The 17,138-nt window shown below is 33.0% G+C and overlaps 1 protein-coding gene across 15 annotated transcripts in view; it reads right to left on the reverse strand.

Moving 5' to 3' along the window:
- The window catches only part of LOC127719803 (solute carrier family 2, facilitated glucose transporter member 3-like), a 35,347-nt gene extending 18,467 nt beyond the window's left edge, over window positions 1-16,880 (reverse strand). The window contains exons 1-5 of one of the 15 annotated variants that reach the window (XM_052226092.1): window positions 16,706-16,880; window positions 4,316-4,414; window positions 2,334-2,494; window positions 1,473-1,597; window positions 528-698 (exon numbers count right to left, since the gene is read on the reverse strand). In XM_052226092.1, the coding sequence (XP_052082052.1) occupies window positions 528-698; window positions 1,473-1,597; window positions 2,334-2,494; window positions 4,316-4,414; window positions 16,706-16,843 (694 nt within the window). In that variant the 5' untranslated portion in view covers window positions 16,844-16,880. The other 14 variants (XM_052226098.1, XM_052226097.1, XM_052226096.1 and 11 more) reach the window with 14 other exon arrangements.
- Between the last annotated feature and the right edge of the window lie 258 nt (window positions 16,881-17,138).

A 17,138-nucleotide genomic window follows, 5' to 3' on the forward strand; every position in this document is an offset into this window, starting at 1 on the left:
CAGTTATTGTCCAAAAACTGGAAAATCCCCCTTTTTTAATGAATAAAAGCCCATAACTTGGAAAAGTAAAATCTAAAATTTATAAAAATCAAAAGGGAGCTCACGTCAATAGATGTTAACAATTCACCAAAGTTTCATGCAAATTGGTTTAAGTGTTTTTGAGTTATTGTCCGACATGTTGACGACAGACGGACGGACAATGGTATACCATAATACGTCCCGTAAACGTAAACCGTATATGTAAATTACTTTTTAAGAAAGCATCCTATTAAAAAACGTAACGTTCAATGATGAATTTAAGTTACAATTGGATTCTTAACATGTGTCTGATATGATAATTTTTATCTAGCTTAAAAATAAAGAGATATGGTATGACTGCCAATGAGACAACTATCCCCTAGAGACTAAAGGAGGTAAGCAACTATAGGTCACTGTACAGCCTTCAACAGTGAGCAAAACCTTTACCATATAGTAGGCTAAAAAAGGTGAAGACATGACAAATTATAACATGTATAGTACATACTGACCTACAGCATATTTCCAATAATAAGCTGTCCCTAATATAAACTGTAATCCAAGTATTTCAGATATCATCACTCCAAAAGTTATAGCTAGTTGGTTGAACACGCCAGCAAATCCTCGAAGAGATATGGGTGCAATCTCAGACAGGTAAAGAGGTGCAGCTCCAGTAAATATACCTACAAAACAAACATTTAATGTCATATTTCTAGATTTAAAACAACAAGAATTATTCTTATTCAAACAAATACAGTGAAACCTGTCAAAATAAACTATGAAAATTTTTAAAAAATACTTTATAAATTTTGTGCATCCAAAACTCTTTTCTGGATATACCTTCACCAGGGACCCACAAACCCAACAATTTAAAAGCAAACAATGTATCAATACTTAAAAACAAGTGGAGTTATAAGACCAAATGGGTACCTATGTGTCATAAGAATAGTCATATCCATTGAAGGTCATCTTTGCCAAAGGGAGTTTGAACATTGGTCTCTTTTAAAATAATTTCTAAATTTATCAATAGAGAATTGAAGAATGGAAAAGCAGGAATCAAACTGAAACTGATCACTTGTAATATAAAAGATATCAAACATTCTATAGCTATTAAACCTGCATAAACCAAACACAGGCCTAATGTGAATGAGGTCTTCAGTTTAAAAAGATTGTTTTTTTGGAGGATACATTTTATCAGAAATTGCAGGTTCTTCAATTCATTGCAAATATTATTTCCAAGGTTATTTTTATTTTAGGGCAGAAGCCATTTTGTGTACAAATAAAAATATTTCTCAACTTTCAGAAATAGTAAATTGACTCAAATTATCAACAATATAATTAAAACTTTTTTTTTAAAGATTACCTTGAAACCTTTGGTCTATAGAAAGAGATGGCATAGTTCTCCCACTGCAATGTGAGCATGAATTACTTAAGGTCATATAAATTCTAATCTATACCTGCACATATTCCAATCACAAGTCTCCCAGCTATCAACATCTCATAAGACTTGGCATTGTCAGAAAACATCATTAATAATCCTCCTAGTAAATTTAATAAATTATTTCTCAGTAATGTCCCTTTTCTGAAACAAAATAATCATTGATTGTAAAAATATCAGCAGACTGGGAAGTTATCTTATTTTAAGTTTTACATGGATTTTTATGGTCACATGAAATGTTTTGATTAATAAATCAATGAAAAGTAAAGAGCATTGAATATTTTTGCACAATTACATTTAAAGGTAGCTTACAGTCTACATGCTTCTTTATAATATTGTTGAATAACCATGCGAGACCCTCATGGGTAGTCATTGTTATCAAACACCCACCTAGTAGTAGTATATTGTTGATTAATCTAAAAGACACTTAAAAAATATCATTTCCATCGAATCAAAGTTTTATAAATTACCTTCCATATTTATTACAGAAGTATCCAGCACTAAATCCCCCAATCATTCCCCCCAAAGCAAAAGCTGCTACAGTAAATTACCTTCTACATGTATATTTGTTACAGAAGTATCCAGCACTAAAACCCCTGATCATTCCCCCCAAAGCAAAAGCTGCCACAGTAAATTACCTTCCATATTTGTTACAGAAGTATCCAGCACTAACACCCCCGATCATTCTCCCCAAAGCAAAAGCTGCAACAGTAAATTACCTTCCACATTTATTACAGAAGTATCCAGCACTAAAACCCCCAATCATTCCCCCCAAAGCAAAAGCTACCACAGTAAATTACCTTCCATATTTATTACAGAAGTATCCAGCACTAAAACCCCCGATCATTCCCCCAAAGCAAAAGCTGCTACAGTAAATTACCTTCCATATTTGTTACAGAAGTATCCAGCACTAAAACCCCCGATCATTCCCCCCAAAGCAAAAGCTGCTACAGTAAAACTCCATAGTAATGTCATTGTACTCTGTTCCATGGCTTTACCATCTCGACTTTCATAAGTTCTGTTATAAAAATCTTTTATAACCTGAAAAAATAAACAAATACTGTTTCACCTTACAATAAACAGTAAAATAAATGAAGATGTGGTATCTTTGCCAATGTGACAAGTCTACTCCAGAGACCAAATAACGTAGAAGTTAGTAACTTATTAGTTTATTACTAATAAATTAGTAGTTTATTAGTGTAACAGGTGATTTTTTCTATTCAACACAAATTGCATGTCTTCAGTCAGTGTTTGTCTTAAGGCCTTTTAACATCATGGTACAATGTAATGTGATGCTATCTGAAATCATTTTTTTATAGATTGTGTTTATATGGATGTGATGATATAATTTCTAGAAACAGGATGGTATTTCAAAATTACATGTCTACCAGGATGTTATATAAAATATTAGAACAGTGTTTTAATGTAGGAAAATTACTTCTACTTTCAAGTATGAAAAAAGAGATGTGTGGTCTACATCAATGCAGCAGCAATCAATCAACACAATACACCAGAAAATACTACAAAAAATATTTGGATTATAGGCTGTTGACAAGCAATAAATTGTGTCTTGGTGTATGAGAAGTAAAAGAAGAAGCAATGCAATGAAAAAAACATTTATGTTGCACATTGTTGGGGTTTCTTTTTACACGGGCTGATGCATAATGTTTTAGTCTTGTAGATGTGAACAGTGACATATAATTTTATGTTACGAAGGGAAGATTATTATCTTTTTCAATGTTACAAGTCAATGTATTTCTAGGGTATAGGTTAACACATTTTCTGTAGGCTTGTAAACAGACTTTTTTGTTTAGGGGACAGCTGAGTCCCGCCTCCCGGTGTGGGATTTTCTAGCTGTGTTGAAGACCCATTGGTGGCCTTGGGCTGTTTTCTGCTCTTTGGTCGGTGGTTGTCTCTTTGACACATTCCCCGTTTCCATTCTCAATTTTATTTGACAAAACCACTAAATAAAATATCCATGAAAATACAATTTATCCTCAATCCACAAACTTCAATGAATCCACAGTATATAGCTTTACGTACCCCTTCAGCTGTATTCACTACACCAGTGTTGTAACTAGATGTAAAGGATGCTCCAATACTTACCCCTTCAGCTGTATTCACTACACCAGTGTTGTAACCAGATGTAAAGGAGGCTCCAATACTTACCCCTTCAGCTGTATTCACTACACCAGTGTTGTAACTAGATGTAAAGGATGCTCCAATACTTACCCCTTCAGCTGTATTCACTACACCAGTGTTGTAACCAGATGTAAAGGAGGCTCCAATACTTACCCCTTCAGCTGTATTCACTACACCAGTGTTGTAACCAAATGTACAGGAGGCTCCTATACTTACCCCTTCAGCTGTATTCACTACACCAGTGTTGTAACCAAAAGTAAAGGAGGCTCCAATACTTACCCCTTCAGCTGTATTCACTACACCAGTGTTGTAACCAAATGTAAAGGAGGCCCCAATACTTACCCCTTCAGCTGTATTCACTACACCAGTGTTGTAACCAAATGTAAAGGAGGCTCCAATACTTACCCCTTCAGCTGTATTCACTACACCAGTGTTGTAACCAAATGTAAAGGAGGCCCCAATACTTACCCCTTCAGCTGTATTCACTACACCAGTGTTGTAACCAAATGTAAAGGAGGCCCCAATACTTACCCCTTCAGCTGTATTCACTACACCAGTGTTGTAACCAAATGTAAAGGAGGTGTCAATATTTACCTCTTCAGCTGTATTCACTACACCAGTGTTATAACCAAATGTAAAGGATGCTCCAATACTTACCCCTTCAGCTGTATTCACTACACCAGTGTTGTAACCAAATGTAAAGGATGCTCCAATACTTACCCCTTCAGCTGTATTCACTACACCAGTGTTGTAACCAAATGTAAAGGAGGCCCCAAGGACACATGATGCTATAGAAAATGCCAGCCTTCCATTAAAACCCTAAAAATAGATTTGTCATGATGATTAGTATTGGTTTAAAACAGATTAAAATCTGAATGTAGTCAGTTATTTTGCATATGAAACAGATACTATCTTTAATATAAATAAGAGTTCCCAATTAGCCCAAAATATAGGGCCCAGCCCCCCTATGTGTGCACCCCTTTTGCCTTTATGGACATGCTCTATATATGCATTTTTGTTTTTTGAGGTAAACATATACATTTCAATGCAAAAAAATTATACTTCAGAAAAAGCTTTCTTCAAACAAAAATACATTACTTTAGTTAATCATTTCAATTCATTACCTATAAACACATGATAAAAATTTCAGACAAGACACAGCACTGAACATGCCCTTCATCTCAAAACTTCTGCCCTTCAATCCTAACTGGTACAATGCCTTATACAATGATGAATACAGTATTAAACTGAATCAGTTAAGCATGGCCCTCCATGGATCCAATTTTACATGACAATTTGATTACCATATTTCATTGAGATAGAAAAAAAAATTTAAAAATGCTTGCAATAACACAATATTTTTATAGAATCAACTTTCCTAGCAGTAAAACTTTAAGACTGTTAATTTTCCGCAGTCACCATTTTCAAGACTAATTATATATGCGGTGGATGTTTAAAGATATTGAAGTAGAAGTTCAAATTTGCCAAAGAAATCAGATACTTGCCGTTTAATTGCATAAACATATATTCAAATTTCTACAGTTGCAGCAGAAAAGAGGGGCCTGATGGGGGGGGGGGGGGGGGGGTCTCATCACGATTCACGAGTTGATTTTTTTGTCAATCATGATTCACAGAAAATAAATTTCCATGATCACAGATCACGAAAATATAAAAAAAAAATCTGTAGAAAAACTGATCACGATAGCGAAAATGCGCCGATCACGAAGAACAAAAATAACCTATCAGGCGCCTCAGAAAAGCCTATTAAAATCAAATTTGCCTATTCCTTACTCTTGAAAGATGGTTTAAGAATGACAAAATCCTATATGCATAACACAGAATTTGTTATTGTGTCCAGGACTTTTCTTTCTTATGTATTTGAATAATGTTTGGAATAATGAGTAATGAAATTCATTTTTTTGGAAATTGGTCATTCTTGTATTATGTTTATTCAACAAGATATTCTATGAACACGTTGAAAAACATTAGAGAATAAAAGATATCAATAAAATGTTCCTGAATGAAATCCTTGTGACTAATTATGCTTGAGAACTTCTTCTGATTAGGATTTTATTTAAAGTCATCAAGGCTATTAGTGTTTATCATGTTTATAATCATAAACAAAATATAAGCAGTAGTTAGAACAATCAATATTTATCATGAAATGTCCCTGTCTTTGATCTTTAGTCTATTCAATGGCTGAGCTGTTTAAAAAAAAAATTCTAAATGCTATTAGCTCTGACTAAAGCCCATGTAAAAGCTGTGCTCAAATTGATGAAAACAAGGATTTCAATCTATAGTAAAATCTATCAAAATCCTTAATGAAAATAATACTTCATGATTTTCTGACACATATATGGCATGTTTTGGGCTTCAACTCAGGTTGGTCTGTTAAAATATATGTTAAGATTTCCAATTATTCTCAACAAAACATTTACTAAAGACTACTTTTTTACTTATATTTACCCATGAGTGAATTTATTTTTCAAATGGGGCTATAGGTTGACTTGGGATAAATAGATTTGTACCTGTGATGATTTTTTTCCTTTCACAAAATACCATTATTGAATCATGACAAGGACTTACATACATCCTAATTTATCTAGAGGGTGTTTTATGTCCTAAACAGCAATTACTTAATGCTCTTAGTTGGACTTTTGTGTCCTTGAAAAGGTTTGGGAAGATCCTCATTAATGGGTATTATCCTCATTTATAGCTATAGGTATTATACCAAAAATCAGGTATCAATTTACAGTGATACAAAAATTAAACCTTGGATTTCACGATATTGCTGATATTGCAAAAAAAAATCACGTAAAAGGCAACATATTGCCTTAAGGCATTGACGACACCATTACTGAAAAATCATCTGGATAAAACTTAATTGGGCTTAAAAAAATAGAATTTTTGGAGGCCACTTACTTTAATTCAGATCTAATTTGAAGTTAAAGGGAAAAATATCTAATTTTTATTAACTTCAAAGTCATCTTGGAAACATCTACAATATAAAAAGAACTTACCGAAAACAGCCAAAGGTAAACAGTCATTACAATACCATCGATTGATAACAACATTATTACCGATTTATATGAAGACTTAACAGAACACATGCACTACAAGAAGACTAACAACAACAGATTAAATAGACAATGGCAGGAAATAGGTCAAATGCTTAACAAGGAAGTAACTGAGGCTCACAACACCATTGTTATAAAAACAATCTTATAGGAAATATCAAGTAACTGAGGCTCACAATACCACAGTTATTAAACAATTTTATAGGAAATATCAAGTAACTGAGGCTGACAACACCACTGTTATAAAAACAATCTTATAGGAAATATCAAGTAACTGAGACTCACAATACCACTGTTATCAAACAATCTTATAGGAAATATCAAGTAACTGTGGCTTACAATACCACTGTTATAAAAACAATCTTATAGGAAATATCAAGTAACTGAGGATCACAACACCACAGTTATTAAAACAATCTTATAGGAAATATCAAGTAACTGAGGCTCACAATACCACTGTTATAAAACAATCTTATAGGAAATATTAAAAGGACTCTAAACCAATTTTGGCAGTACATAAACAACAGATCCCTTAAGAAAACAAAGTTGCAAAAACAGATCTAGATAAGGCTGAGATACTTAACCATCAATTTATAAGAAACACCATGAGTAGATTTACAAGATCAGAGCACAATTCTGTACCACACCAGCCATCACAAGTAGATAATGAGACAGTCAACAAAAAAATGATCTGAAAAAAGACTGAAAGGACTAAATACTGACAAGGCGTTGGGTTAATATTAATAAGACTTTATTCACCCATGAGTGCTACAAGAACTGGCAACTAAACTCTCAGAGGTCATGACTCACTTCATTCAACAATCTAATTGGCAAAGGAACTATACCAGTTGAGTGGAAAATTGCCAATTTAGTCAGTCCACTTTTTAAGAAAAATGACAGAATATTCCCAAGTTATTATAGAACATTTTTATCTAACATGTAATTAATGCCAACTTTTGGAACATTCATTTGTTCATATTTGATGCAGCATTTCCAAAACAACAACATTCTTAACAATAGACAACACACATTAAGTAACATCATAGCCGCAAAATTCAATTTATAAATGTCCTCCATGATTTGGCATGTGCCATTAACAATGGCAAAAAGTAAAAAATTCATTTTAGACTGAGAAAAAGCATTTGACATGGTGACATATGAACTACTGATAAAGCGTACAAAAAATATATAATGAACTTGGTCGACTCATTCCTGTTTAGTAGGTCACAATGCATAGTTGTAAATGAGGGTAAGTCTGGCAATTAGGCAGTACTTTTAGGAGTCCCTCAAGGAACAATCCAACCAAATCTAACTAGAATCCCATAGAGATAAATGTACATGTACATGTAGGCTAATACTAAACAGACTGATTTTATTTGAAAAGACATACAACATCTAGCCAAAATACATACCAAGAGAAAATCTTAAACAACTTAAGAAAACATCATAGAACACACATTATTAGTCAGCACTTTCTAAGAATTCCAGCCAATATGGACACTTCACAATTCAGCTTCCTACCAAATAAAAAAAGATTGGAACCTCCTACCCAGGGTTCTCACTAAGACAACTCCATGAATGAGTTCAGGACTCATGATAATCAATCTGGATTCATCGTTTTATAAACTAGGGAGCCCTAAGACGCATTGAGATTGTACAATGTTGTTTCATTTCATAGCAAAAGTATTCAAATTAATCTAAATTTGAAGTGATCACCTTGCTCTTTTGTTGCATGGAGAATTAAATAATTAATCAAAGCAATAACTGTTTTTCTTCACACTGTTAAATTCGCATTGCCAAATATGGTCACTGTAGGGTCCCTGGACTTGCCGTCAAAAATCTTCAGAACCCTGCTCCTACATTTTGTACCTCTGGAAATCATCACCAAGATGCAATTTGGAAGAAACAACAAAGTTGTTTACAGATATTGTAAGGTGTTCCAATCTGTAAATAAGTTATAAACCTTGATACATGGATGATGTTGTAAAAGACCTTACAGTTTTTTTAGAATTTGTAACACTTGTACTACATGTATTGCAGGGGGGTTCCAACCATACGTCCCCATTCAAAGGCATTGATCATCAAAAAAAGGGGGGTTCTGTTTTTTTCCAACAGTAAATTGATATCTGATTCGGGGTATAATACAGTAACCATTTATAAGGATCTTCCTAAACCTATTGATCAGGGTATCATGTCCGTTCGCTCCCTAAACACGTTTTCACACCACAAGTTTACACCCTACATGTTTGCACCCTATTTGTATTCAAATACAGTTTAAATTATTAGATGTTTTTTAGATGTATATATTAAAATATTTGTATTTTAACGAATAAAAATTCATAAATTATTTGACATGTTTGAATAAAATACTTTTTTGTGATAATTAGTTGATTATAATAATTGGCCTTTCTTTTACAATCTTATATGAATGAACTTGGCCTTTGTTCATCATGAAATATTAATTATTCATTACATCAAAATAATTTACAATACACTACTGGTCGAGGAACAGTTACTGTAGGTTATCAGTTCCATCACTAGGCATTTTTGTAATGAGGGATGGTTGCATGAATTTGGCATACTGCTAATCTGAGGACACATATTTTTGCTTTATATTTAAAAATTTTGTTTTGTTTGATCCAATTAAAATGATGAAATTCTGCGTTTTTCGTTTTTATAACATGTGGGAGAAGTGACGTTTGCAGGGACATGACATCATTACTTTATGGCCTCCTTAATTTTAGAAAATATACTGTTTTCAAATACATAATACATCAAATCTTGCTTATGAACCCACATTACTTTTATAAGAATACATGGAATAAGGACAGATTTATAAATTTGAAAATCATATATTTTGCTCTCCTTCAATATAGTATATTTTGTTGATCTCAAGCGACATTATTTATGACCAGTTCAGACTTTGTGAAAGGAAGAAAAGATGTAGAATAGACCGATGTTATGACTATGAGCTTGGTCAATTCAGCAAAGAACCTTCTCGTCTTACTACAGAAAAGCATTATACATGTATATAACATGAATACTCATAAAAGTGGAAATATCTATTATTTAGTGAGTAGATTCTTAAATGCAGTAACTGGTCCATGTTACCATGAAATCTCACTGCAAAATTGACACACTAGTATACGAATTTTCTGGTAAAAGAAAATTTGTAACAGGAGTTCCTGTAAAAAAAAAATATAAATGAAAAAAACTTTGAATTTCTGACAGTAACTGGTACCTGACCAGTATTTAAATGAATTACAGTGGAATCCCCTGTGTACATGCGGTTGGCGATTACCTGATTTCTTCATATCCTTAATGTAACATAGATAGAATAGTTCTTGTCATTGTTTTCGTCTTCTGAAGGGACAGAGAATATTAAAATTAATAAGTTCAAGCATAAATTGATAATTGCAAACCCATGATTGACTATATTTAATCATTTTCCATCAAAATTATGACATCATCAAATTTGATTTGATTTTTGATTTTTGGTGTTTTAACACCACTTTTAAGCACCACTTTTGGGCTATTTCGTGCGGCCAGTTTTTATTGGTGGAGGAAGCCGGAGTGCCCGAAGAAAACCACCGACCTTCGATAGGAAAACTGACAATCCTAGTCAATTAAGATTGGAGTCGAGTGCACCCGCACAAGCAGTGGTCGAACTCACAACCTCAGTGTTGACTGGCTAGTGATTACAGTAGTAACTACTTAGACCACTCGGCCACCGAGGCCCCAACATCATCAAATAACATTGGTTTCAATCTAAGGCTAATTTCATAATAATGAACATGATGAAATGATTTTAGCTCTGCATCCTTGGCAATCTGTTCAGTTCAAACTGAATATAGTATTTCAAATCCACTTATAAAATCTTTCCTTTATTCAAAATGAACTATTTTCAGTTGGCATGTGCGAAATCACTAGAGAACTGTCAAAACAGGGATTTCCCTAATTTTTGACACACATAACACAAAATCTTTATCAGATCATAGATATAATAGCCATAGATAAAGTACTCAGAATTTGTCACACTGAGCCCCATGTAGTTTCCTTTGAAATATCAAAAGCAGGGCACTGCGCGTAGTGGCCTATGATGTAGATGATATTTGCCGACATCCTCCCAATAGACTAAGGGGACGACCATTTGATATTCTGGGGGGGGCCAGGAGGATTTGTTTTGGATCAGTTATTTATTTTTGTAAACTAAGAGGACAGATTATCTATTTTCTGCACTATTGAAGCAAGATTTTTCATTTTCATTAAAGCAAGGGACTGATTATTTATTTTCACAACTATATTTATAATATTCGAAAACATACAATTTTTAAATTATTGGTTTATTATAAATAATTCATGTATAGTCAAGTCATTATGTACCATTTAATCAGAATTAATTATTATCCTCTGCAGAAATGAATCTTCTATATTCTCCAATGCATATACATGTATTGCATACATACACAGTATTAAAGTTTGGTTGTAACTAAGGCTCTTTTAAAAGTATTGGCAAACATGTTTAGCCGAGCGGAGCAAGGCAAAGTTTTTTTGAAGGGTTTTTGAACCGCTGAAGGCCCAAGAAGCTATAGAACAAATGATGCAAAATCATGCCTTCTGGGTGTTCCCCAGACCCTTTCTTAAACTGAAAATGCAAGTTCTGTTTTAATAATTTTATGACAATATTTTGGTCTCAAAGCAAAATCACGTTATAGATTCAGTGTAAGACTTAAGTTTCTAGGAACAACATCAAAAGACAAATATGCATGATAAAGCAAAAATGTAATTCACATAGTTAAGTCTGTGGCTGCTGTGTTTTTTTAAACTCATGATCAAGTTAATAATAAAATTACTAAATTACAAAATGAATGCAGAAGGGCAATCAATGAACAAAAGACAAATAAATAAGAAACATTGATCCCGAAAAATCAGGGGCTACCTCTGAGGGAGAACAGAACTTGCTTCTTGCAAGGCACTCACGGTGAACACAATTTGATATGGAGACAAGCGTTTGGTTTTGAAATTTCCTACATGAGGCATTTGTCTCAATGTAGTTACGGCCCTAATTTAATAAAAGTCAGGTAAGTGTTCCTGGGACAATTAACCTCAAGTTAAATGAAACCAATTTTCTGACATTTCAAGTATATTTGAATAATATTTATACTTTTATTATTAAAAGATATGGGAAGTGTTTCCCGATTTTTTTTTGGAAAAAAAATGAATTTATGAAGAATCTGGTGCCATCTCATACTTTCGATTAGACCTGCTGAGTTATTTATTTTCAATACTTTGCAATTCAGGTCATTCATTTTCAAACTACCACAGAACAAACCATTTATTTTTGTGATTATCAAGGCTGAGTTATTTATTTTCAAAATCCCCCCCCCAGAATATCAAATGGTCGTCCCCTAATTACTTATCATAATTATATTTAAATTATCAGGCACTCGTCTTATCAACCGATAATAAATATGCGTTACCTGTCTCAAGTAATAATATGCCGTGACGCGGAAGCAATATAAAGCGTCTGGTTGTAAAAGTTGTTCGGATTGCAATTTATTTGGAGAAAATCGGTCAACAAATGAAAAGGTTATGCTGTTGTTGAAATAATAAAATGGAGAAATAAAATTACAGACAGTTTACCCTCTCGGTCTTAATGATAATATCATGGGAATTGGTAATATATCAAGAACCGATTCTGTTAACATTTTGGATATAGTTTCTAAAACTGTTCGTAAAAACCGTTCTCATGGTCGTAGAAAAAATCGCAATCAAAGAAAATTTCGGACCAATCATACCAATATTTCGGACCTTATTTCTATTTCAAAAAACAACGGCAGACATTATCTGTTAACAAAGCTCTGTTCATTACCGGTTAATAATTTAAGTTAAATAAAATTTTACAGGATTGCAACACAATTTCATATAGTAGTCCTAAGTATGAAATCGTTCAAATTATAATGGCATATTGTTATTCTAAACTGTTTCCCAAAATTGATCGCCCTGAAGATCATAAAAAACAGTTTATTAAAATAAAGTATGTCAATAAAGGTTTTGATTTTGTAAATATTGCCGGTATTTTTAACGACCATTCAGTTAAAGAACAAATTCCGGGATATTTTGATAATACTGAGCTCCCTCTTATTTGTTATATTTACAAGAAATCTACCCGGAAATTTGTGTTTAATTATAGCCAATTGTGTAAAGATGTTAATATCAGTGAAAATACACCTACTTCATGTAATTGCAGTAATTCCGAATACATTTATGGACCCATTTCCCATGTTATAACAGGAGATCTTAACATCGTTCAAGACCGAGAGTTAAAATCATTCCTCAGTAAAGGACCTAAATATCGTCCCCCGTCAATTATTAATTGGAATGAGTGTCGTAATATCATCCACGACTCACTCCATACTTACTGTTTGAAATGGATAAAACGGGAAAAAGCTGACAAAAAATCTTTGGACTCTTTTTTCAATTCAGTAATGAACATAGTTGATATACGTATTCAACATTTTAAAGAACATTTTACTCTTAACAATAACAACAATAAACCTATTTCTCGTATCAAACATAAACTAAAAGAACTGGCCAAGGAATTTGTTTTTGTCCCGGCCGATAAAGCTGCTAATAATATTATTGTTTGACGTAAATTTTACATTGAGGTTCTGAAAAAAGAAATCACCAATTCACCAACATTCCAACTGACTCCATTTTCAGAAAACGACATCTGTAACAAACATAAACTTTTAGCTACCGCTTTACAAGCAGAACCAAATACAATGAAAGTCCCAACTATGTATTGGCTTCCGAAGCTACACAAAACACCTTACAAATATAGATTCATTTCGTCTTCAAGCCATTGTTCCACTACTAAATTGTCTATTCTTCTTACCAGTACACTTGGTACAATCAAAAACCTGATAATAAATTGTTCAAATAAGGCCTTCGAAAATAGTGGCATTAATTACTTTTGGAGTGTCAAGAACTCGTTGGAAGTACTTGATAAATTACGTGCATATATTGTTGATTTTGAATCTGTTCAAAGTTTTGATTTTTCTACCCTATATACCACATTGCCTCACATTCTCATTAAGAAAAAATTCACACACCTAATTAAATGGGCATTTAAAAAGTCAGAATGTGAATACATATGTTCAAACTCTTTTAGGTCATTTTTTAGTAGCAATAAACAAAAAAACTATGTCAATTGGACATGCTTTGATACTATATATGCCCTTGAATTTTTACTAGATAACATTTTTGTTCGCTTTGGAGATTCCGTATATCGTCAGGTTATCGGAATTCCAATGGGGACTAACTGTGCACCACTTATTGCGGACCTTTTTTTGTATTGCTATGAGTTACAATTTATGACAAAAATCAGCAAAGACCAATCGAAACAACATCTGATACACAAATTTAATAATACTTTTAGATATTTGGATGATATTTTGGCTCTCAATAATGACGACTTCAGTATGTATACTAAAGAAATTTATCCTGTTGAACTTACTTTAAATAAAGCTAATACTAACAATGACCACTGCCCTTTCCTCGATCTTGATATCTATATCATTAATGGAAAGCTTAATACTAAAATATATGATAAAAGAGATGATTTTTCATTTCCTATCGTTAATTATCCTTTTTTAGATGGTGACGTTCCCTTGTCACCATCTTACGGTGTTTATACATCTCAACTTGTACGATTCGCTCATGTATGTAACAATGTTTTAGATTTTAACGAGAGAAATTTATGTATTACTGAAAAATTATTACACCAGGGTTTTCGATATCACAAACTAGTCAAAACATTTACTAAATGTTATCATCGGTATAAGGACATCATTCCTAAATATAGCTCAACATGCAGACTTCTTATACGTTCAGGTATTTCACATCCAATTTTTTATGGAAATATTCTTTATAAAGCACAAAAATGTCAGTATTCACCTCTGAAGCTAACAAAACCTTTAAATAGACTTATTAAGAAGGGATATAGTTACGATACTGTTGTCAGGTCATTAAAGATTGCATATTTTGGCGTTAATATTGATTCACTTATAGGGTCTTTGCATCGGCACTAAACACATTTATTTAAAAACCAGTTGTTGGCATGACACGGGTTATGTTCTTCTCACATATGTTATGATAGTATGATACTAAACCCCTAACGGGAAGGATTGTGCCTGATATTCATATGATGAAGACATAATCTTTCAATCAGTTTAATTGAAGTCTGGAGCTGGCATGTCAGTTAACTGCTAGTAGTCTGTTGTTATTTATGTATTATTGTCATTTTGTTTATTTTCTTTGGTTACATCTTCTGACATCAGACTCGGACTTCTCTTGAACTGAATTTTAATGTGCGTATTGTTATGCGTTTACTTTTCTACATTGGCTAGAGGTATAGAGGGAGGGTTGAGATCTCATAAACATGTTTAACCCCGCCGCATTTTTGCGCCTGTCCCAAGTCAGGAGCCTCTAGCCTTTGTTAGTCTTGTATTATTTTTAATTTTAGTTTCTTGTGTACAATTTGGAGTTTAGTATGGCGTTCATTATCACTGAACTAGTATATATATTTGTTTAGGGGCCAGCTGAAGGACGCCTCCGGGTGCGGGAATTTCTCGCCGCATTGAAGACCTGTTAGTGACCTTCTGCTGTTGTCTGTTCTATGGTCGGGTTGTTGTCTCTTTGACACATTCCTCATTTCCTTTCTCAATTTTATAAATCATGGAAAATGGACTTAACAGGCATGTAAAATTAAATTGTCATAGCACTTGCATCGGTTGCACTCGGAAAATAAGACCTGTATGATTGACAAGAGGAGACATATCGTTTACTGATAGTATACGTGGTTCAGAGGTCGAACCTGGTCGAATTTTTCTATGGCGAGTTAAAAAAATTTCTTTTTTATCGAGATTCCAAATAGTGTAATCATATTTTATGCCAGAAAGAAGAAATTATTATTTTTTAGAAAAGAAAAAAGATTTTTACAAGTGTTGAAACTTTCTGTCGTAACACAAAGTTTTAGAAAATAAAGAGAAAAAAAGGAATACATTATAAACTTATTCAACGCCGTTTGGTGAAGAAAACGTATGTAGTGGACACACTGAATACATTAAATAATTGGGAAATACATGTAGCACAATCATGTCTCTGAATTTGTTTCTTCTATATACCTTTCCGCTTACCATTTTTGTGCTTGTTTTGCTATTAAATAGACGGTGGTATAATCTGATTGTCGATTTCATTTTTGAAGTAAACAATATATAGATTAAGCGTTATAATGGCTATGATAAAATGAAAATATAGGAGTTTTGTCCTGTGTCATTCATGGTTTTTTCCTCTTCCTTCTTACAATTGTGTTAGAGGTGTGATTCGTACTATAAATACAGCTATATATCCCTTCCGGCGCGGGACGTTTGGTGCTTTTACTTAGGAACGTTTGTGCTTTTTTAAATGGACATTTGCGCTTTTTATATAGGACATTTGCGCTTTTACAATATTTACTTCTCATGACTTCCCTCCTATTTTATCTGAGCTTTGGACCTGGCAGAGTTAAAAAAAAGTTGTTTTTTTATTATGGTTAAAAGTCATTAGGTAGCACATTCGTGTGTTTAAAAGTCTCCCGATTCACAATTTATTAGATATCGATCGATGGCAATTGTCAATGAAGGCTAATTAACACCAAGCGTGACATGTATATAATAAGAGGGTGATAAAATTTCGGCAAATATCATCTGCTTTTGATGTGGGTCCAGTACTTTATCTATGGCTATTATATCTATGATCAGATTATTATTTTTTTTTTTTTTTTTTTTTATAGCAATACAATTTTTAAAAAATTTCAACACAAAAACCTTTTAAAAGGATGCGAACGTAATTTTGATAAAACAGACATAGGCACTTGTTTCTATCCATTGGGAGTTCGACTTCTCTCAATGGATAGAAACAAGTGCTTGTGCGAACGGACCCGGAATTTCTTGATCGTGGCAAACTTTGTTTATATAATTTATTTGTTTACACTTGAAGTCTCTTCATCCATAATGACCACTGCGTCAATGCGTTCTTCTCGACTAGATTCAAGGATTGCAATACGTGTTAATTTGCTTTGATCAACAGAAACATCGTTTTTGTCGCTTAATAAACATCTCTTCTCCATATGTAAATAAATTGTGATTCATCCATTTTGTATTGTTAGTCACATGTGGGTCATGTGATTTTATATGAAAAGGAAAGTCTATTAACCAAGCGTTTGTTGCAGTAACAAAGAATCATCATCAAGATCTAATTGTTATTTTTTTTAAACAGAAAAAAGATGAAAAAACTGTTCGTCGATCGTATTAAATATTTGTAGAAAGATTTGATATGACATTATTTGAAAAAAATTGTTAAAAATTGATATATTATTTCCAAGAAAATAAACATACAGATTAGACCGTTGCTTTTCCCGTTTG

The sequence above is a fragment of the Mytilus californianus genome, unplaced genomic scaffold, assembly GCF_021869535.1.
Source record: "Mytilus californianus isolate M0D057914Y unplaced genomic scaffold, xbMytCali1.0.p SCAF_11, whole genome shotgun sequence".
Lineage (NCBI taxonomy): Eukaryota > Metazoa > Mollusca > Bivalvia > Mytilida > Mytilidae > Mytilus > Mytilus californianus.